The 22,576-nt window shown below is 35.9% G+C and overlaps 1 protein-coding gene across 5 annotated transcripts in view; it reads right to left on the bottom strand.

The window, feature by feature from the left end:
* The window catches only part of Kif2a (kinesin family member 2A), a 62,296-nt gene that overhangs the window by 6,184 nt on the left and 33,536 nt on the right, over positions 1-22,576 (bottom strand). For 3 of the 5 annotated variants that reach the window (XM_038324392.1, XM_038324393.2, XM_038324394.1), the window contains 14 exons: positions 22,000-22,100; positions 20,512-20,607; positions 18,430-18,484; positions 17,840-18,002; positions 13,404-13,494; positions 12,924-12,987; positions 11,980-12,071; positions 11,198-11,340; positions 10,854-11,058; positions 9,821-9,931; positions 8,952-9,019; positions 3,743-3,893; positions 615-716; positions 152-287 (listed from right to left, as the gene is read on the bottom strand). In XM_038324392.1, the coding sequence (XP_038180320.1) occupies positions 152-287; positions 615-716; positions 3,743-3,893; positions 8,952-9,019; positions 9,821-9,931; positions 10,854-11,058; positions 11,198-11,340; positions 11,980-12,071; positions 12,924-12,987; positions 13,404-13,494; positions 17,840-18,002; positions 18,430-18,484; positions 20,512-20,607; positions 22,000-22,100 (1,578 nt within the window). Of the gene's footprint in view, positions 1-151; positions 288-614; positions 717-3,742; positions 3,894-4,770; positions 4,885-8,951; positions 9,020-9,820; positions 9,932-10,853; positions 11,059-11,197; positions 11,341-11,979; positions 12,072-12,923; positions 12,988-13,403; positions 13,495-17,839; positions 18,003-18,429; positions 18,485-20,511; positions 20,608-21,999; positions 22,101-22,576 lie in introns of all 5 variants that reach the window. The other 2 variants (XM_038324396.1, XM_038324397.1) reach the window with 1 other exon arrangement.

The raw sequence follows: 22,576 nt of genomic DNA, 5'->3' as shown, positions 1-22,576 counted from the left end.
AACAAACAATGGCCTCTCAAGCTCTAAATGGTGTCAACAATTATTAACAATCTTCCCTTTGTATGTTTTCATCATATAAAATCTTTTCACTACTACACATCTTAATACTGTGCAAATTTCATACCAAACACTAAGATGAAAGACAGATTACCTCGTAGCTCAGTTAAAATGTCTATTTTCTGCTCAAGAATAGCTTCAAGTTGTGTAGCATATGAGTCAACGTCATAGTCGACTTCTTCAGTCATCTCTAAGAGAGCTTTTTCATCTTCTATCCAGCGAATGGATTCCTAATAATAAGAATTCAACACAAAATGACTTGTAAAGTGGTTTGCTTTACAAATATTTATCAGAGGAGACTGGCCTACAAATCATGAGTTCTGAGTCAAACAATGGAAGCAGATATTCTCAAAAAAAAAAAAAATCAGTAGACATGACATCTCTAAGTCACTGTAAAATCAAATTTTTGGGAGGGGGGGCAGACCAGGAATTCTGTGTGAATGGTAAGCAAGCATTCTACCACTGAACTACATGAAATTTTAAAAGAATTGTGTTCTATTCAAAGGATTCTTAAAATTTTCATTAATTTAAGGCAAAGAAAGCCTTTCCTTACATACCTGGAACACTGCCCTGTGATCTTCTACAACCTGTTCTTCCATTTCTACCATCTGGGAGACAGCTTCATGGAAAGTAAACAGTTGTGGAGAAACTTCTTCTTCCTTAAAACACAAAGTTTAAAACTATCACCTAAAGCTTATATTTTTAAATGTCACTGAACTTTTGTTTTTATTTTCTTCCTTGGGAGCTCACTGAGGAATTTCTGTGTTTTTTTTTTTTTTTTTTAAAAGAGGCAACGTTCTACCACTTAGCTATAGCCCAGTCTCAAAAGCAGTTTTGTAAAGTCTTTTTAAGAAAGGCCATTTTTAATGAAAGTCTAAGTAATGAAAGTCCAACTCACAAGCAAGAAGTCATTTTCACTTAGGAATTTACTAATATTACATGTAGACTTACCCTAAAAAGCACCATCTTTCAGAACAGTCCAACTTTTCAGTTGACGTAAGCTTATTTCAGGTGTTCCTAGTTAGTACTGGCTTCTCTAACAATTTACCTCACATATACAGGACTTTATAATACATGAAAGCAACTGCACAGAGAATATACTTTGATTGAGGAATGGTCTAGCTCTGGACTCCTGGATGACCTGATACTATGGAAGCCAGGCTGCCTGCAGTCTCCCAAGTACTGAGAATACAGGTGTGTGCCACTGTGCCCAGCTTAAGTTTCTTCTCTTGAAATATGTAAGGACACAATCTTTGACTGGTACCATGTATTTCAAAGTGACTATCAAGATTAGTATTCTCATGGGCTAAACTTTTTAAAAAGTCATTTACTATTTTTTTACAAAAAAAAAAAAAAAGATCTTGTTCTCTTCCTTAGAATGGCCTCATATTGGTAGACTTAACCATTCTTCCTGCCTTAGCCTCCTAAATAGGTGGAACTACAGGTGTGTCTGGATGTGTATTTTGATTTGTCTGCATTCCTGGCTGACCTGGTCCTGGATAGGTAGTCCAGGTTAGCATCAAATTCTCAGCAATCCTCCTGCTTCAGCTTCTCTAGTATTGGAATTATAGGTGTGTGCCACCATGGCAAGGAAGCCAGATAGTTTTTTTTTTTATTAGAGATTTATTATGTATATAACATTCTGCCTCCATGTATGCCCGCACGCCACAGGAGGGCACCAGATCTCATTACAGATGGTTGTGAGCCACCATGTGGTTGCTGGAATTGAACTCATGACCTCTTGAAGAGCAGCCAGTGCTCTTAACCACTGAACCATCTCTTCAGCCCCGCCAGATAATTTTTAATAGCAATCTCAAATAACAAATCATAATTGTACTTCAACAACAAAAACACATGGCAACACAGCATGTTTTGGTTGTTAAATCAACTCAAAATTGATCTGGTTTAGCTTTACTTTTGCAGTCTCCAGCCTAAGTCAGTTCTATTAACTCAATCTGTTTTCTGAAACTATGGCTTCAGTAACATACAACTATGTAGAAGTCTACTTAAAAACTGTTCTAACATGCTAAGCAGAAATGAGAGATGGCTCAGTGGGTTAAGAGCACTGGCAGTTCTTTCAGAGGACCTGGGTTCAATTCCCAGCACCTACATAGCAGCTCACAACTGTCTGTAATTCCTGTTCCAGGGGATATGATACTTTCATACCAATGCACATAAAGTTAAATAAATTATTTTTTTAAAAAGAAAGAAATGGCATTTAAGCCAGGCAATGGTAATGCACACCTTTAATCCCAGTACTCAAGAGGCAGAGGCAGGCAGATTTCTGAGTTTGAGGCTAGCCTGGTCTACAGAGAGAGTCCCAGAACAGCTAGGGTTACACAAAGAAACCCTGTCTCAAAAAATGAAGAAAAAAAAAACCACCCCAAAAAACAATACCAAACAAAACAAAACAAAATCATTCGCTGGGTAGTGGTGGTGGATGCCTTTAATCCCAGTACTCAGGAGGGCAGAGGCAAGCGATTGGCTATAGGGTGTGCATATCTTACTCTGGTTCTCTGTATCTTTGGGAGACAATCATATCTAGACATAGTTCAGTATCTGCTTTGAGAGTTTTAAGAACAACCATAGTATCTTTCAAAACTTTGGGAGGACTGAAGCTAGGCTTTCATTTTTAGTTCTGTCTTCTCTGGTCCTCCACTTGGACAGCAAGCTCTTTACCCAGAGTCATCTGCTCAACCTTCCCACCTTACTTGACAAGCTACTGCACCGCAACCCTGGCTAGCCTGCGATGTAATATACAGCCTCAAATTTGCAGCAATCCTCCTGCCTGAGCCTCCCAAGTCATGGGATTATAGGTTTGTGCTACATGCCCAGATCACATGCATTTCTTTATATTTGCCTATTCTTCCAAAATATATATTTTAAAAGTAACTAAATTGTTGAAATTTGAAATTATAAAATTTTTAAGATACTTCAAATATAGAAAACCAACCAGATTTAATGGATGTTGGCATTTTAATTGGGGTTTTGTTTGCTTCTCTTTTTGTTTTGGGGTGGTTCTGGGGCTGTAATTTTTAGTACAGTTCCTTTATCTCTTTAATCCATATAATTATGTTGACAGGTTGTTTTGTTTGTTTTGAGACAGGGTTTCTTTGTGTAGCCCTGACTGTTCTGAAACTCACAGATCTGCCCTGAGTGCTGAGATTAAAGGTGTGTACCACCAGCATCACCCAGAGCTGTTCACAGTTTAAAACAAAAAAACATTTATATATGATACACTTAATATAATATAAATATAATATAATATAATCTTAAACTCTTTAGTTTTTGTTTTTCAAGATAGGGATTCTTTGTGTAGCCCAGGCTGTCCTCAAACTCACAAAGATCCACTTGCTTCTTCTCCTAAGGGCTGGGATTGAAGGCCCCACTGCATGGTACTAAAATTTTAATGTAGGCATAAAAATCTGAAAAATAAATTATTATGAGAGTGCTAGTAAGCCAAGAAATTAATTTGGATTCTGAGCCATACATTCTGTCATTGCTACCATGGTAAGACAGCAGCTAGACAAACATGGCTATATTCCAGTAAAGCTGTACTTATCTGAACAGATGGTTAGTCCATGGGGTGGATTTGCTGATCCCTGCTTTAGACTACAGTGTTCAATTAAGTTCTGCTATTGATGAAACAAACTAAGGTTGGATCAGTAACAATGATGTCACTCACATTTTGTTCACAAAGAAGTTTTAGATCATCTCTCTGAGGGGAACTCCCCACACCCCACTGTGTCTCTAAGTCATCAATCTGGCTTGGTGGATGGTGCATTATTGGACGGACATCACCAGCAGCAGCTGGATCTACAGTCAGTTCTTTCACCCTATAAATATATAAGTTATTTAAAATTATGAAAGGATCATGCAGAGATACACGAAAACACCAACCTATTCAATACAAAAGCAATTTAACGTAGTAAGATTGATGATGTCACTTTGTAGGTCAAATTTATCTGAACTCCGAATTTATTTATTTAACTTTATACTTACTTCAAGTGTAATTATTACACATAATCAGAGAAATGTAGCAAAGTATACAGATTAAATATTTCAAAGAAATAAACTATAATTGCAATTAAATTTTATAATAGAAATCAGAAGTTTACAGCCTATTAAGATTTGGCAGCCATACTACTCAGCTAGCTAAGTAGGAAATGATTTTATTTTACTTATTGAGAGAAGGTCTCACTATGTATCCCTGAATGGTCTGGAACTCAATGCACAGATCAGGATGATCTGCTTGCTTCTACCTCCCAAGTGCTGACCTCCCAAGTGCTGGATTAAAGGCTTATGCACCAAGACTGGTCAGTCATTTTTATCTCTAATGCTTAAAGATTCTAAGAATCTTACCTTTTGTCATGTTTAAAAACTATAAATCTTAAGTTCACACATTTTAAAAAAGGACATACTACTTTTTGAACCACAAGGATCATTATTTTTTTCAGACAAGTACCTTTTAATCACACACTGATAAATATACAAAAGTGACATCATCTTTTACAAAATAATGGGAAATATGGAGCTTAAATTCTAAATAAATCTTTTAAAGCAAATTAATAAATGACATAAAAATGCAGATCATGCAGCATAACCACCTGCTAAATGAAGTGAAAATGAAAAATGGCTCAGAACAAAGGAAATAAATGAGTATCTATGCGCAGCACAATTCAAAACAAGCTAGTCAAAGAAACGAAGCAAGACCTGGTAATCGAAGGAGAAAAGTCGTCATAATCGTAAGAAGGAGAGAGATCAGGGCGACTGCCACTACCCTGGGAGAAGGGAATGTCTGAAGGACTAATTCCAAACTCTTTTACTCTGTAGTACCAAAACAGTGAAAATTAAAAGAGCTCTTGGTAAAGATAGCAATGCACAGTTCAACTTTTGTTTAGAAAATAGTATCAGCATAGTGGAGTATATTTTAGAACATTACTTCATAAATAGGTTTCCAAACACGTTTTATTGATCCTTAGCTCAAAAACCCCTAAATCTTTGTAGTTTTCATCACCCTTTTCTCACAAATCTTCCTAGAAACTCCAAGGCCCCATGCTTTAACTGTATGACCCACTCAATCAAATCATTAAAACCATCAAATCTAATCATTAAAACCTACCAGATTTAATGGATGTTGGCATTTTTGTCAATGAATCAACATTGTGTGCGTATGTATGTGTGTGTCATACACACATATGTACATGCATGTAGATGTCAAAAGTGCAATGTCTTCCTCAATTTTGTCTCCATTTTATTTTCTGAGTCCAGGTCTTTTTAACCAAGCATTTGGCTAGACTATCTGGCCAGTTTTCCTCCCCTGTGCTAGACCTTTTTACATACATGCTGGGGGTACAATCTCGAGGCTTCATACTTGAGCAGCAGCAAGCACTTTGCCATCGGAGCCATTTCCCCAGCCCTGAGTCCTCAACACTTTCGCAGTTCTTCTCAAACCAGATGAGAGAATGAAATTCTAATGTCTGTTCATAATGAGTTAAGGTTGACTTACCCAACTAGAATTGTATTAGCTGTAAAACCTCCTCCATGACGGAGAAAATAAGACACTCAAGTTTTTGTGGTTGGTGATCATGATTATGAATGATTATGAATGTGGGTGGTAACTACACAAATTGAAAACCTAAATTTTGAATATGGAAATTAACTTTGTTACTCATATGTCTATTTCTTATTGCTTCAGAATCTCTTCACTGAGAAGCACCATTAGCATCACCCACAAATTATTCTATTACATATCCTCTTGTGCAAGCACATATACCATGTACAGGCATAATTTTTCTAAAATGATACATAAAAAATTTTCAGTTAACTCTTCTGTTTCAATCACTCTAACCTCTTCCTTTACCCAGAGCATATCCTCTGCTTCAGAAAACTGTTCCACAGGCATCTAATACAGCTTTTCTTCTTGGAACAACCATGCCCTCATTCTTCTCTCCTCTTTCTTTCCCCGTCCCCTGCTTTTTGAAACAAGTATTGGAGAACTTGCTGGACAGCTAATAGTGACCTTAAACTCCTAATCCTTCTGCATTCACTTCTGACATGATAGGATTATAGCAGGTGCCACACACCTGACAGTGTATTTCAATTTTATTGATAGACTGAATTGGACTTGTCATCTTAATCATTTAACATCAAAGTACATTGTTACAGACTATCCCTCAACGCCCAGGAAATATTTCTAAAATACAGTGTTTTGATTAAAATACAGGTTGAAAATAATTTCCAAGCGCTGTGCTCAACATTTTACAAAGATTTCTTCTCTCAGTTCTCAAAATTGTCCTTTAGTGCAGGTATGATCATCAATAAGGAAACTAGAGCACATTAAGGCTTTGCTGCCACCAAGTACTAAGGCAGGTAATAAGCCTACTGTGTCTTAAGAACTAACACTCTTCCATTTACATGCTGACTCTTAAGCAAACACTTCTTTAGTAAATAAGCAATCTGCAGGCTGGGATTGTAGCTCAATTATATAGCACTAGTCTAGATTGGTCAAGGCCCTAGTTCAATTTCTAGTATGACAATATGTAATAAAAACCCTACATATTTAGCCAAGCATGCTGGTGTATACCTTATTTAGAAACTAGGAGGTAGAGACAAGATCAGGAATTTAAGGCCATCCTCAGACAGCTGAGAGGCCAGTGGGGGTTAGTTTATTATAACATTACCTCTAACTATTGGTCTAAATAGTCAAAATCTAAAAAAAACTTATGATCACAATCTATATACTAGCTACATGTTAGCAGACATCTTTATTATTTGAAGTTTTAAGGCATGGATGAGTTTAATTCTATTAGATATAATTCTAAAACATTTGAGGGGGAGGTTCTGTAATAAGAATCTACCACAGAAAGTTATTCCCTACCCCTCAATGAGTAACTTTGGGGGAGGAGCATCTTAAAATGATTTTAAAAAACTCTCACATACTAAAAAAAGTAATTCAGAAATATTAATGTCTGTAGCTAGGAGTTCATAATTCAAACTTAAAAGTTGAACATATTTAAAGCTCTATTATACTTTTAAGTAGCTACCATATTTTGTATTTTTGTAGATTCCCCCACCCTACCTGGCTTCCCCCAGAGAATAAAACTAGGACCCAGGGACAACTTCATGCTTGGCAAACATGAGACACTGAGTAACATACATCCCAAGGACAATTGCCTAGGGCTTCCTAGCAGTGTTTACTACCATTTAAAAATCTCTTCAGGTGAAACAAAAGAAGCACAATACAAACATTAAAAAAATTATTAAAATACAGTTTCCTAATGATACACAAAGATGTATTTATAGGTATGAAGATAATCTTTTAAAAAGTTAAAAAGGACAATAAAATTATTTTAAAGCTATCAGGTGACAATTTGTAACTTGCCAATGGAAGGAAGATGTCAGACCTTACAGGGAGGCTGCTTCCTAGACTCCTTTGTTTCACTGAAGAGATTTCTAAATGATGGTAAACATTACAAGAATTAAATGCTTATTTGTTTTTGATTTATTTATTTTGTTTACAGAGTTCTGTCTGCATGTGTGCCTGCAGGCCAGAAGAGGGCACCAGATCTCATTACAGATGGTTGTGAGCCACCATGTGGTTGCTGGGAATTGAACTCTGGAAGAACAATCAGTGCTCTTAACCTCTGAGCCTTCTCTCCAGCCCGGGACTTGAATTTTTAAAAATTTTATTATTATTGTGTGTATTGTGTATATATGCCCAGTACATGTGGAGGGCAAGAGGGCATTTTGCAGAATGAGTTTTGTCCTTTAACCACAGGACGCAGAGGTTGAACTCTGGTCATCAGGCTTCTGTGGTATGTGCCTTTACCCATTAGCCATTCCACCTAGCTTGTTTTCAGATACTTTTCTACACAGGTGAAGTTCTTATTTTTAAAAAGATGGGAAAGTCTCCATTTTGATTGAAACAAGAAATAATGGTTTTTTAAAAAAAATTAAGACAATCTCCATTCCAGAAGTAGGTTATGAAGAATAATCTATAGGTTAAAATCGTAAATGTTAACCTGATAAAACATTTAAAACTTCAAGGGGAGAGATCCAGATGAGTTAAAGGGAAGAGTGTGTAAATTTCATCAAAATACTAACATACATGCATCACATTCTCAAGTACAAATATCTTTTAAAACTACATAAATAATCAAATTCAAAACAAGAAGTGTGTGTGTGGTAGGGGCGATCTACAAAGCAAACCTGCCATCCTAATCCAAGAGTTCTAAGGACATCTGAAACTATTCATGACTATAAGGTCTCCGTGCATTTTGTCCATATGTAACAACATTATTGATGTGAATAACATATAATCCATACACAGTACCAGAAAGAACTGTTATCACTGAAATGAGATATGCATATGTGTCTGTATAAATATAGTACATCATCAGGAATATTTCTAGCATAGAGCACAACAATTTAAGAAATTAACTCCCTAATTTTCACTTTATCCTTAATAATATAAGAATTTCCATCACTGAAACATAGTAAAATATTATGAATCATAATTTGTTGAAATGGAAAAATATTCTAGGATAAAAAGTTCAATTTTAATAAAGATGTCAGTCTTACTAATTATACAACATATTTCTACTCATTTTTTCTTTTTAACAAAACAATTCTAAATAATGTCTCCTTAGCAAACATATAAAATTTTACTTTGAAACTTTAAGGAGCAAGTGTGATCAATCTGTCCTAGTACATTTTCTGTTTGCTGTGGTACAGGAGCTCATGTTGGAGGTCAGAATACCTTATGTCTTTCTGCTTTAGTATCATCATATGCTACAACTCCAGGTATGTTTCCTCAGCAGACAGCAAATCACACTATATACTGTCGAATACATTAGATTTCAAATTTTAAAATGTAGGAATAACTTTCATACCTATTTGCATATCTTAACGTATTAAGAGTATTTTCACAGGATGCCATTCCTGGAGAGATTGTGGCAATCTATAAAGGGGTAGGGGGAAGCAAAGATAAAACCATAAATGCTCAAGATAATAATCCTGACAAATAGCTCAATAAGGTCTAATCTTACAATCTACTTTAAAATATTTGTACTGGCATCTGACCTCTAAGATCTACTTACCTAGTACATGCAATCACTATAAAATCCAGTTAAAAACATAAAAGATTTTCTGAAGACACCAGAAAGTCATTAAAAATCCAGCAGAAAATGAAGGGAAACACTTAGAAAAAGGAACAGACTGCCCCTCCACCTACTTTTAATAGTACTAACGGAATAGTATTCTGCCAGAGACAACACCCTACTAATGTCCCACAGGACCACTGAAGTCTCTAGGAACTCTTGGTTAAGAAACTGAAAGGCAGTTTGGGAGTGAAGAAGGTAAACTGTCCTATTAGAAAGATAGGAAGACTGAGGGAAAAACTCAAAGTTTATGCAGTTGCACAAATCTTTGGTTGCACATCTAGCCTGCTATAAACACAACAAATTGTAAGTAACACAGTGAAGTGCATGAAGAGTTATTTGAAAGAACCTTGGAATAAGTTAAGATCTGCTCCAATAACAAGTCAGAGTAAGAAAATCCAAGTTTCTATATTCAGACATTAGAATTAAAAAGCATTACAGCTGCACTATATTTTCCACCAAAATAGCAGGGACCACGTCTTAAATACCACAATCTCTCACAACAGAAGGGTAATTATAATTAGCAAACATCTAAGAATTTCCAAAGAATTTCTATTTATTACTTCAGGATAAAATCAAAACAAACAAAAAACCCAACTTACCATACAAGTACGAGAATTTTCACCTATGAATGAATCTCTCAACACCTGAGTGAGTTTACTTGCTCGGAAAGGAGTATGGGGTTTATTTCTACCTAAGGCTCTGATGCACTCCTAAAAATTAAGAAAATGTTTCTTACTAATTAGGCTTTATTACAGAGTCATTTTAAGCAACATTTTAAAGAGGTTTCTTACTTGTTAACTTCTAAGAACTAATGAGTTCTGAAAATTCTTTGATAGAACTTAATGATGGTTTTATAAATATTAATTCAAGAAAATGAGTAACAACAAAAATAAACTTTAATTATTCTGAAAACAAAAACAAAAACCTGAAAATATAGCCAGTGTCTGAGAGTTTAGGCAACAGGAAAGTTTAAGAAGTTGAGATTTTACAATGGAATCCCAAAAGCTACAGCTGCTGTACTGCAATCCTTCCAACTCCTAATTTTCTAGTAAGAGGGAAAATATAATAATCCTTTAAAATAAATTATTTTGGTTCAACATTCCCCTCTCCCCGAATGCTATTCTGTATTTGTAAGACATCATTTCCACTCTCTCTTGTCCCTTAAGGTCACCTTGGTGCTTTCAGAGGCTAAGAGCTGCTGGGCAGTGGTGGCACCTGCCTTTAATCCCAGCACTCGGGAAGTAGAGGCAGGTGGATCTCTTTGAGTTCTGGGCAAGCCTGCTCTACAGAAGCTAGTGAGGCTAAAGTTAACAGCAGGGTCAAAGAACTCTCTATCAGATCCAGGGAGGAGACTGTCTAGGGGAGGAGACTATCTAGAGTCACAGACAAGAAAAAACGAAACAAAACACTTCTTAGCTCATTTCCATGGTTGTTGTACCCCCTAAAGAAAGTCTGGATGATTATAGTCCTTTAGAATCTAACTAAGCAGCCTCAGAACTGGTCTATCAATTCATTTCCTATGTTTTAAAACAAGAAAATGTATAATAAAACCAAGTTTGTAAACCTTTGCTTTTACTAGCTTTACAACTGAGTAAGCAGAATTAAAAGACTTTCACAAATACATTTACCTACCTTGAGTGCTAAAAGGCTTTTATTAATTTCAGCACCTTCAAGCCTTGTTTGCCTGTCTGCACTTGAGGTATCAGCTCCTCTTTCATTCCCAGCCAAATCAATGAGAGAAAATTTGCCATGTAGTTTTCCCTTCCTTCGAAGAATGATCTGAAACACTGCATGACTCCGAGATGAATGTGCATTTGCAGATGTTTGACCAGATGTTCTGTAATGTGATTAAGGACATACTGATACACCAAAACTTTTATGTATATGTTAATCAAAATATTTTCACTTAAAATCTTTCCTTTGTTAGTATGCTGCACACATAGGATCTGAAACAGAAGTATCCCTTTAAGACTTACCTGCAACTGTTGCCTATGTCAATGAGTTTCAGTACATCTTCCACACATCTGACCTCCCGCTCCTGTAATCCTACCACTTGCACCTGTTGTTTTCCATCTTCTAGTACTCTTAATTTTGTTTTCCTATTTAATAGGTCAAATACCTACAGAAAACCATATTCAAATTAGAAAACTAGCTTTAAAAAAATCAGCTCTAAAAAAGTGAGTCTAAAAATAATAAAACTATTATTTGAAGAACAATGTTCAACATTGAAAGTTTAAAAAGACATTTAAAATTCTAAAGACTTCAACTGCTATATTTACAAGCATATAAATCTTGTGGGTGTGGAGGTCATAAAAGAAAGCAAATATATTGAATGCCACTAAGTTGTACACTTAAAAATTGACAACTGTGTAACACACACACACACACACACACACAATTTTACCACATTTCTTTAAAAAAAAGTCTGGGGATTGAAGACAACTCAGTTGTAAAGTGCTTGGCAAGCAAGTACAAGGACCTGAGCTTGATCTCAAATAATCACAGCATTGGGGAAGTGGAGACCCTGGGGCATGATGGTGAGCTAGCCTATACTAACCGACCACCTGCAGGTCACAATGAAAGTCTGTCTTAAAAATACAAGATGGACAGCTCCTAAGAAATAACACATGAGGCTGACTGCTGGCCTCTACATGTATGTATGGTGTAGATGCAGACACCCACCTACACATATGTACCCATATACATGCACTCACATAGCACCCCCATAAACAAAAGAAAAATGAAAATTTTCACACACCTTTCCACTATAAATTTCAAAAAATGTTGCATATACTTGAAGTTCTAGTTTCTTATAGTTTGGCTTCTTCAGCATTAAAAAGACATCCCGAGCTGTCAAAAAAATTTCACACATGAAGTTCGTTAAAATGCAACAAATCTTTTCTATTTTTAGAACTAGTTAATATTAGGTGAATATCAATAAAAATAAAATTAAAACATTAATTTGAAAAATAAATTTGTAAAGGAATCTATTGTCTTTCACATTCAATGAAAGGATGTTACTATTTATCCTTAAAAGGAGCTCAACATGTAGCTCAATTGGTAATGGTTGATTAGCATGCACAAAGCCCAGGGTTCAGTCTGCAGCACTGCATGGACCAGGCATACAACATCCTACAATCCAGCATTTAGGTGTGAGAGGCAGGAGGACCAGAAATTCAAGGCTATCTTCAGCTACACAGCAAGATTGTGGTCAGCTTGCTGTACATGAGGTGAGCCCCTATCTCAAAACCGGGGGGGGGGAGGGGGGGAGGGAGATCCAGTAACAATTAGCCATTGCATAATTTATAGTAATCTAATAGTTTGCCACATTTACAATGACCCAATATATATCAAGATTTTTTTGTCCACAAGAGCTTAATCTTAAACTTCTTTTATGTTTTCTTTTCTTTCTTTCTTTTTTTTTTTTTGAGCTAGGATCTCAAATAGCCAAGGCTGGCCTTAAACTTGCTATATAGTTGACGATGATTGTGAACCCAATGATTCTGTCTCCACCTACTAAGTACTAGGATTACAGGTGTGTGCTACCATGACTGACCAAGACCTCACATTTCTTTTCAACTAATTTGAAAACGTACAGTTGATCTAATATGCTTTGTGTATAGCTGGACAATAAAGTCTTATTCAAACACACCTGAATAATATTCAAGAATGTCATCAACTACACACACAAAGGACACTTACCTGCTAATGCATAAATTCCCTTAGAACAATCCTGGTTCTTTCCTGAAAAGTCACCACCCATAGTCTACATTTGGAAAGAAAGAATAATAGAGATTATTCAGAAATTCTTTTTAAAAGAATTTAGGTCTTGGGTTTGGGGTGATGACCCGGTCCATAAAATATCTGCCACAAAAATATGAGGCCCTGAGTTCTATCTTCAGGAACTCATGTAAAATAACCCAAGCACAGCAGTACATCATTATTGACCCAGAGCTGGGATGCCTAGGGCTTCCTGGACAGTCAGCCTAGCTTACATGTTAGTTCCAGGCCAACGAGCAACTGTCTCAAAAAACCCCAAAATGGATGGCATCCAAAGAGTGACAGCTGAGGTTGTACTCCGGCCTCCACAGGCACATACCCAGAAGAAATTTAGCTTTTTAATTAAGGTGTAAGAGAGAGACTATAGCACCATAGCAGGAAACAACTTAAACAATTACTTACATGAGTTTTTCCACTTCCAGTCTGTCCATAAGCAAAGCACGTAGCCATTCCCCTTTCAAATATCGTCTCTACAAGTGGTCTAGCTGTAAACCTTAAAAGGAAAATAAAAAAGGATGTCACAGATATCAAAGTTAAACAAGTAACCAAAGTAATACAAGTAATATAAACTGTATTTCATTAACAAAGTACAGCAGGAGTTTAAACAAATCTTTAGTTTCAAAACTTCAAATAGTGAGTAGGTGAAAAAGAACTGTTGCTTTGGATCATGAATTTTAAATACAAACTTTTTTTTTTTAAATCAAGAAAAGTAGGAACCATTACAATCAACACATTTTGGGATCATGTCTATCCGATCTACATCATTAATCTGTGCTTGGGGATTATATAAACTTCTGCACTCTGCTGGCTATGGAAGCCTTTTCCTTCCAATAATTTGTCAGGATGCTTGAAAGGTAGTAGCTGTTGGTGAATATGCTGGATGAGGTAAAACTTTGTAGCTCAATTTGTTCAAGTACTCAGTGTTCAGAAATGGAGAAATGGAGACCCTTCCCTTTGACCTCTGCTAGCTGCAGACAGTACAGCTTTTGGTGTATCATCTCATCAGCTTCCTGAGCAGCTTCTCAGATGCCAGGTTTTGCTAGGATCCAGAAAGCAGTAGTAGATCACATTAGCATCAGACCAATAAACTGTGACCCAAGCTTTTCTGGGTCTGAGTTTGGATTTGGGTAGTGCAGTGAAGTTTGTTCTTGGATTAACCACTGAGCTGGGTCTTTACACATGATCCACTTGTCACACAACACAACCAGCTTGGAAAAGGTCCACTGTTGCACAGGGTGAGAAGTTCAAAATAACAATCCTTTTCTTGTGTTGTCTTGCATAGATATAAATAATTTGGATTGATATAAATCTTAGTTTACTGATACTAATTTAAGGTCAATCTTGTTATATGTATATTTCTGCTCTTGATTAAGGTATTGTGATTGTGTAGTTCATTTAAAAATGTAATGTATAATTAGGAAATATAGGTTGTTAATGGATAATCGATAACAGTCAAGCTTGTAGTCATGTTAGTAAGATTTTCTAGATATATAGAGATATATTTCAGTTAAATAGGCATTCTTCATCTCTTTCAAAGACTACAGAATTTGGCATTTAATGTTTTAATAACTTAGGGTTTTTCATGACAATGAGACACATCTGCTCCTGGCAGCACCAGCTACTTCAAGAGAAAGATGGACATCGAAGAGGCTCCTTATGGAGTTGGTTAGCCATTTGGGCAAAAACCTGCTCTTGCCTGGACTGTTGCATAAACTGGACACAAAGAACCCACAGAAAGAGAACTGCTAAACTTGCCTAAAGGTGAGATGGTCTTTTGGGGTTCCTGACTCATGAAAGAGTCTACAAGACATTCTGCAAGATACAAAAGAAAGTGACTAAACTGTCTTTAAAATTTCCTGCTTCATGGAAATGTCTGCTGGATACTATGGGCCTGTAGGCTGAAGATGGATGCCCCAACAGTACAGATGAACTTTGGGTGACTGTCCAGGCAGCGAGATGTCTGTTATTTCTAGAGTTTTAGAAGTTGCTTACTTCTTGTTTACTTAGGTAATATTATATCCTTCTGGAGTCTTTGATGGAGTTGAAGAATGAATAACCATAGTTAGTTTTCCTTACTTATGATAAAAGATAAAATAGATCTAAATATTGTAACTGTAATTCTTGCTTGATAACTGTTTTGTTGTATGTAATTTTACTATGTAAAAGTTAAAGCCTTTCTTTTTTGTTTAAACAGAAAAAGAGGAAATGGTGTAGGAGGGTCATCCGTCTATGTGTTACTTTCATTGGTAAATAAAGAAACTGCCTTGGCCTTTTGATAGGCCAGCCCTTAGGTGGGTGGCGCAGACAAAACAGAATTCTGGGAGGAAGAAAGCAGATTCAGGCAGACGCCATGAAGCTCTGGCCCGAGATGGAGGTAGATTAGGATCTTTCCCGATAAGCCACCACCTCGTGGTGCTACACAGATTATTAGAAATGGGTTAACCAAGATGTGAGAATTAGCCAATAAGAGGCTAGAACTAATGGGTTAGGCAGTGTTAAAATGAATAGTTTCTGTGTAATTATTTCGGGTAAAGCTAGCAGGGCTGCGGGACACGGCCCGCTCGCTGCTCCTTTTACTACAGTATTGATACTTCATAAGTTTATAATCCCATCAAGCCTTTCCAATTTGCTTCAAATGCTGAACATGAACAACTAACTTATATGTGGGGAAGATGTAAATTAACTATAGGACACTGAACTTTGAGTTGACAGTCTTAAAAAATGGCAAAGAAGTATGGCTTGTTTTACCTTTTCAAATATATTAATAAAATTCACCGATATAATTGAAATCAAAAAGTGGGAAAGGGATAAGAAATATTTCTTTACTGAGAACAACATTAAATAGTATGCAAAAAAACAACAATTAGGCCAGGCAGCGGTGGTGCACACCTTTAACCCAAGTACATGGGAGGCAGAGGCAGGCAAATCTCTTGTGAGTTCAAGATCAGCCTGCTCTACAGAGTTAGTCCCAGGACAGCCAGGGCTATACAGAGAAACCCTGTCTTGAAAAACAAAACAAAACAAAACAAAACCAATTAGAACATTTCATACACTGTTGCTAGATTTTTCAACGCAAACTGAAGAAGGCATAGAATAACAAGTGCAGGGAAAAGTTCTAGTCTAACGAAACTCTGAATAATAAATCAGAAGAATGACCAGTTCAAAAAGTATGTCTTAGTCCATACAGGTAAAATAGTTTATTAAGAGTTCTATATTAGTGAAGTATAAATATGCCAGGTGAGTTTGAGGCCAGCCTGGTCTACAAAATGAGTTCAAAGAGAACCAGAGCCATTACACAGAGAAATCGTGTCTTGAAAACAAAACAAGGGGCTGGAGAGATGGCTCAGTGGTTAAGAGCATTGCCTGCTCTTCCAAAGGTCCTGAGTTCAATTCCCGGCAACCACATGGTGGCTCACAGCCATATGTAATGAGGTCTACTGCCCTCTTCTGGTCTGCAGACATACACACAAACAGAATATTGTATACATAATAAATATTTAAAAAATAAAACAAAACAAAACAACAACAAAACTAAAAGAAGTATAAATATAGACTGAAGCTCAGAATGTTTATTAAACTTACCACAGATAATACTTGAATAAGTACTTAAAAACTACCATAAAAATCAGATTTACAGCCGGGCAGTGGTGGTGCACGCCTTTAATCCCAGCACTTGGGAGGCAGAGGCAGGCGGATCTCTGAGTTCAAGGCCAGCCTGGTCTACAAGAGCTAGATCCAGGACAGGCTCTAGAAACTACAGGGAAACTCTGTCTCGAAAAAACAAAAACAAAACAAAACAAAAAAAATCAGATTTACACATTATGAAATGGGAGGGTAAGAAAGAATTGTTTGAAAAAAGCTAAAAGAAATTACCGGTTATTATTACAATTCCCATTTAAACAGATATTTCATAACATACCTATTTAATATTCCAATGTTCAATTCGTAAGATTCTTATTGCTCTAATTTTCTGTTTTCTGGAGATTTTTATAAAATGAAATTAGAAAATAAAACACAGCATGCAAATAAATGTAAAGGTATGTCTACATGGAATATAAAGGCAATGCTGTAAAAATCTGCTATAATTACTAGAAATATATTTATGAAATATGTCAAAAATCTACATGACATAAAAATTTTGTAAAAATATGTCCATCAACCTTAAAAGATGTTAAAAAAATTAAAATGAATGTAAGCAGATTTATAGAACTTTTAAACTTTTATTTGTAAACACATGCTAAGGAAAGATCAAGACTAGTAATTAATGCCTAGCAGGTATTTCAAATTTATTAGTACAGGGGTTAAAACAGAAAACCTAGTGTCTGTGGATGACAGAGGTATATGTCAGATACCTAAGACAGATAGCTGTGATCCTCCATATGGATGCTGGAAAACGAACCTAGGTCTTCTAGAAGAGCAGGTAGTGTTCTTGAGGCTGAACCATCTCTCCAACCCTTCTCAGAAACTTACCCATACATGTGTCTATGATATACGTAAGCTAGCTTTCAACTAGCATAAATAAGAAACAAATTTGGTTTTTTTTTGTTTTGTTTTGTTTTTTGACAGGCTCTATGTAAACCAGGCTGTCCTCCAACTCATAGCCTCCCACCTCCACCCCAAGTACCACCATGCCCTGGAAAAAACCAAACCAAACCAAAATACCAAATCCAAAACACCTAACTGTTTGAGGTTTTAAAGAGATTACATGATAAAACTCATTGAGTTTATTACATTTTCTTCGGTTTCCCCTAGAAAGCTGTGCAAAGAACAACATTAAATCATCAAGGAACTTCTAAGAGTCTAAGAAGAGAATTTTAATTTAAAATAAATTCACTCACCTGTAAACCATTTCATTAGGAGCTGAGTCATCAAAGGCATAATCAAAACGAAACGTCTGGTTTTCTAAGTACCTCGTTAAGTCTACTTTTTGTTTGGGCTCATGTACCATCACAACATCTTTACTAGGGATTGTGATTACATCAAGATCTTTCATTTGGGTTTCTAAAAGAATAAACGAAAAATCAATGTTCAGTAATTTTCACAACATTTGATTTAATGAAAAAAATTTTAAAAAAGATTTGAAATCTTTAAAAAATGATTTTAATATTGTGTGTGAGAGAAAGCATGCACACACCAGGGCATGGTATGAATGTGCAAGTCAGAGGAAAATTCTAGGAGTCGGTGCTCTCCCTCCACCATGTACGTCCCAGGGGTCAAACTCAGGTCATTAAGACTGGCAATAGGCTTCTTTACTAAATCATCTCATTATGTTTCTTTTTTGCGATAAAGTCTCACAACATAGTCCAGGCTGCCCTGGATCTCACTCAATCTTCCTTTTTCAGGCTCTTGAATGTTCGGATTACAGAAATTATGCTACCATGAGTGATTTCTAAATTGTACTCTCTACAAAACTCATTAAGCACCATACCTTTTTTATTGAGGGGTCGTTTTCTTACACAAACACATATCCTATGTTCATCAATCTAGGAATAAAAACCATATTATTTCATTGATTATAAATGCTATGTAAAACAATAGAAAGTAAACTATGGTTTTTAGAAATTTCTAAAAATATATATAGCAGTTAAGCTTTAAAAAACAAACTAGCATTTAATAAATTTTAATGGTTGTCAGAAACAATTACTACTAAAATTCTGAGCATTGTGGAAACTTATTTTGCTTTTGATAAGCCATTACTTAGTAATTAAGGTTTTTAGAAAGTACCACAATCCTTAACATTAAGCTCTTGTTAAGAAGTACCTTCCACGGAACACTCCGCATTGCTGGTGGGAGTGCAAGCTGGTACAGCCCCTTTGGATATCAGTATGGCCATTTCTCACAAAATTAGAAAACAACCTTCCTCAAGACCCAGCAATATCACTTTTGAGCATATATCCAAAGGATGCTCAATCGTGCCACAAGGACATGTGCTCAACTATGTTTATATCAGCATTGTTTGTCATAGCCAGAACCTGGAAACAACCTAAATGCCCCTCTACTGAAGAATGGATAAGGAAAATATGGTACATTTATACAATGGAGTACTACAGAGCAGAAAAAAATAATGATATCTTGAAATTTGCAGGCAAATGGATGGAGCTGGAAAATATCATATTGAGCGAGGTAACCCAGATCCAGAAAGATAAACATCATATGTACTCACTTGTAAGTGGTTTTTAAACGTAAAGCAAAGAAAACCAGCATACAAATCATAATCCCAGAGAACCCAGACAACAATGAGACCCTAAGAGGGACATACATGGAAGTAGAAAAAGACAAGATCTCCTGAGTAAATTGGGAACATGTGGACCATAGGAGAGAGTTAGGGTGGGGGGGGGGGGGAGGCAGGGAGAGGAGCAGAGAAAAATGTATGTAGAGCTCAATAAAAAAAAAAAAAAAGAAAAACAAAGTACCTTCCACTCATTTCAAGATGTGTTATATACAATAAAAGTAAAAATTGCAATTCTACATGCATCTTTTCATGTTGATTGTAGATAGTTGTTGGAAGATCACTAACAGGCAAAAAACCAGGATTCTCACATTACTTAACAAAATAACCGGACAATTTTATGAATGACAGTTCTTTTTTAATTAAATGATTTAATTATATGCACATGTAAGTGCTGCATTTTTCCCAGAGCTGGAGGTATAGGTTCATTGGCCTGATGTGTTGCTCTGAGAATCCAAATTGGGTTTCTTCCAAGAACAGACGGGCTTTTAAGCACCAAGCCATCTCTATATCCCCATAATGACAAATCTTTGTATACAATTTTAAAAATAAAGCTTACATTCAATACATACTTTCTTGGAATAAATCATTTTCTGTGATCAGACCTATTTTAGAGTTCTACAATTTGCCTGGTTTAATTAAAACATGAGCTCAGATGCAACAGGTGAAATGCCTGGCAGTGTAGCAAGGCCTAAAATATATGGGAATATAAGCTTATGAATAAGACATTTATCAGGACCTGTAACATACTTCCTAACACAAAGTTTTTGGTAGCCAAACATTCTAAATATGTTAGGTCAGATGTATTATTTTTCATTCTGCAGCAGGTAATGAAACTACAGAATACTTTTCAGTTCTGAAATTCTGGTCTGTTGTAGCCCCTAAGAACCATTATTACTGCTACAGCCAGAGTAACGTGTACTTAAAAAGAACAAATTAGCTACAGTGAATTAGAATGGTGGTGGAATATACAGCCCAAACCAAAGTTAAAGTAAGCCTGGAACTGAGATCAAAGCCTTTGTGAAGGGTGCCTTATGTGATCCACTGATATAAGCCGTCAGAAGACAGGGAGGCTTCGCTTGAGAAGAGCAGCTGTGCCGGATCTCTAACATTAAAACTATGGAGGGGGAACAAAAAAGTAGCTGAGTTGTGATTTATCATACAACATGGGAACTGAACCTCATTAGGAAAGACAAAACCATACAGGTAAATACAAGTCAGTATGAAAATTTTTATTTATAATAGCACATCTTCAGAGTAATAATTAACAAAGGATCTTACAGGATCAGCTGTTGTTAGGGGTCTGTAATCCAAGCTTCCTCTGAAGTCTCTGATCATACACATAATTTCATAATTTGGATTTGTAGCATCAACATCCTATTAGGAAACAAGATTTGGCACCTATTATACTTAATTACACTGTATGTGTTGCATATAGTTTGGAAACTGCAGTCCAGGCACTGTCATTTGTTATCCAAACCCAAAGTAAAACTACGATGTAATTTCCAAGTTCAGGTTAGTATGTTCTGAATCACTTTCACATAAATAACATGATTCTGTTAATCTGCATGTATCCTTGTGCACTCCAAAGTTTCCTCATTAAAGCTATTCTTTAATTACTTAAAAAAATCACTTATAACACATTTGCTCTAATTATGTCAGAAAATATATCAAGGGGAACAGCACTCTAGAACACTGGCAAAGAACTCTAGGAAGGTTGAAACTGGGAAAATGCATTCCACATCCCAACTCAGAACTACGTCATCTAGTGTTTCAATATTAAATATCAACTTTGCACAAGTCACCATGAGGGCGTTGTTCTTGCAGTCACACACACGAGGCTCCTTCTTTACCTTCCTGTCCATCGTTACTGCTCTTCCCAAAGCACTACTCTTTATGTTTCTCTGCCTATGCCAGTTCTACTGTCAAAACATTTAAGGATTCTTTGAAAAATCTGGTCTGCAGGTGTAAGCATGCTGTTTAATTACAAATATCGGTCCTATTTTTAAATACAGCCTTAAATTAAAATATGGATTCATTTCTATTCATCTCCTTTCTCTTTGTTAACTCTAAAATAACCAAGATGTTAAAAAAAAGCAATACAACAAAACTTAAAACACGAAGAAAGATAACTTGTTTGCTTTTTTGTTGTTTGGAGTTCTTGTAGCTGCTCTTTAGCTCTTGTCCTCCTACCTCTACCTCCAAGGTGATGACAGATATGTCACTACAAGCAGCTCAAAACCAAGATATTTAAAAAATTAAAAAATTCAAAGTATTGAATTCTGACAGAAATTTATTTCAAATTCAATACTAAGTTTTGTTTAAATTATAACTAGCAATGGTCAATAGCTTCCCTGTAATAAATAATAAATCACTAATACTCAAGATTTTTCCATTCATTTTCAGACTATACTGAAGAACAGTCACTGAAACGGTCACTGAAATTTATCTTCTACTTACCTTAAAAAAAAAAAAAAAAAAAGACACCAACTTGTCAGCTCAGAAGCAGAATGTGAAACAAAAATTGAGAGCTCCCTAGGAGAGTTACGCATCATCAAGTACACCCGGGGAACACCAGGGGGGTCATGTCTGGCAAGCATGAGTAAATGCAAATACAATCTGTGTATCCTCTCTGTTTCCCTGGAATCAGAGGCTCAGGTAGTCCAGACTGCTTTCCTGAACCTTATTTTAAAATCAGCTATTTTCACTGATATAATCTATCCCTTTCTCAGAAACAAACAAACGAACATTTGGGTTTATGTTACAAACCTGGGCTCTTTTTTCTCTAAGTTCTTGCTGTTGTAATCTCCTTTTCTCTCGTTTTTCTTGTAATTTTTCTACTTCTTTGACACAATTAGATTTTCTACGTGCTAAAAGGAAAAGGATAAACTGAAGAAACACCGTTTTTTTTTGTATAGAAAAACTTTACAGAAATTTTATGACTAATTCAGCACACACACACACACACACACACACACACACACACACACACAAGTCCACAGTAATGAAGCATGCCAATTATACCTAGGTGAATTTGACTTATGAGCTGCTTTAATAGTAGGAACAGGACACTATACAGATGAGTCAAGAGAAATGACTCAGACACACTGATACATGTCATCTCTTGGTTTAGAATTACAGGCCTTTAAATTAAAAGGATTAATAAGTGTAACTTTTTTCTAGAACCTAAAAAAAAAAACTAGCTAGAATTTTAAATTCAAAGCAATTGAGCCATTGTTATAACCTCAAACAAAATGTTATTCTCCAGTATGAACTAAATTAACTCCCAATTAACGAACTAAAGTACTAAATACAAATTATAATTGGTTGGCAAAAGGAAATCTTT

This window comes from Arvicola amphibius, chromosome 3 (assembly GCF_903992535.2).
Source record: "Arvicola amphibius chromosome 3, mArvAmp1.2, whole genome shotgun sequence".
NCBI lineage: Eukaryota > Metazoa > Chordata > Mammalia > Rodentia > Cricetidae > Arvicola > Arvicola amphibius.
This window is presented reverse-complemented; position numbering and strand designations above follow the sequence as displayed.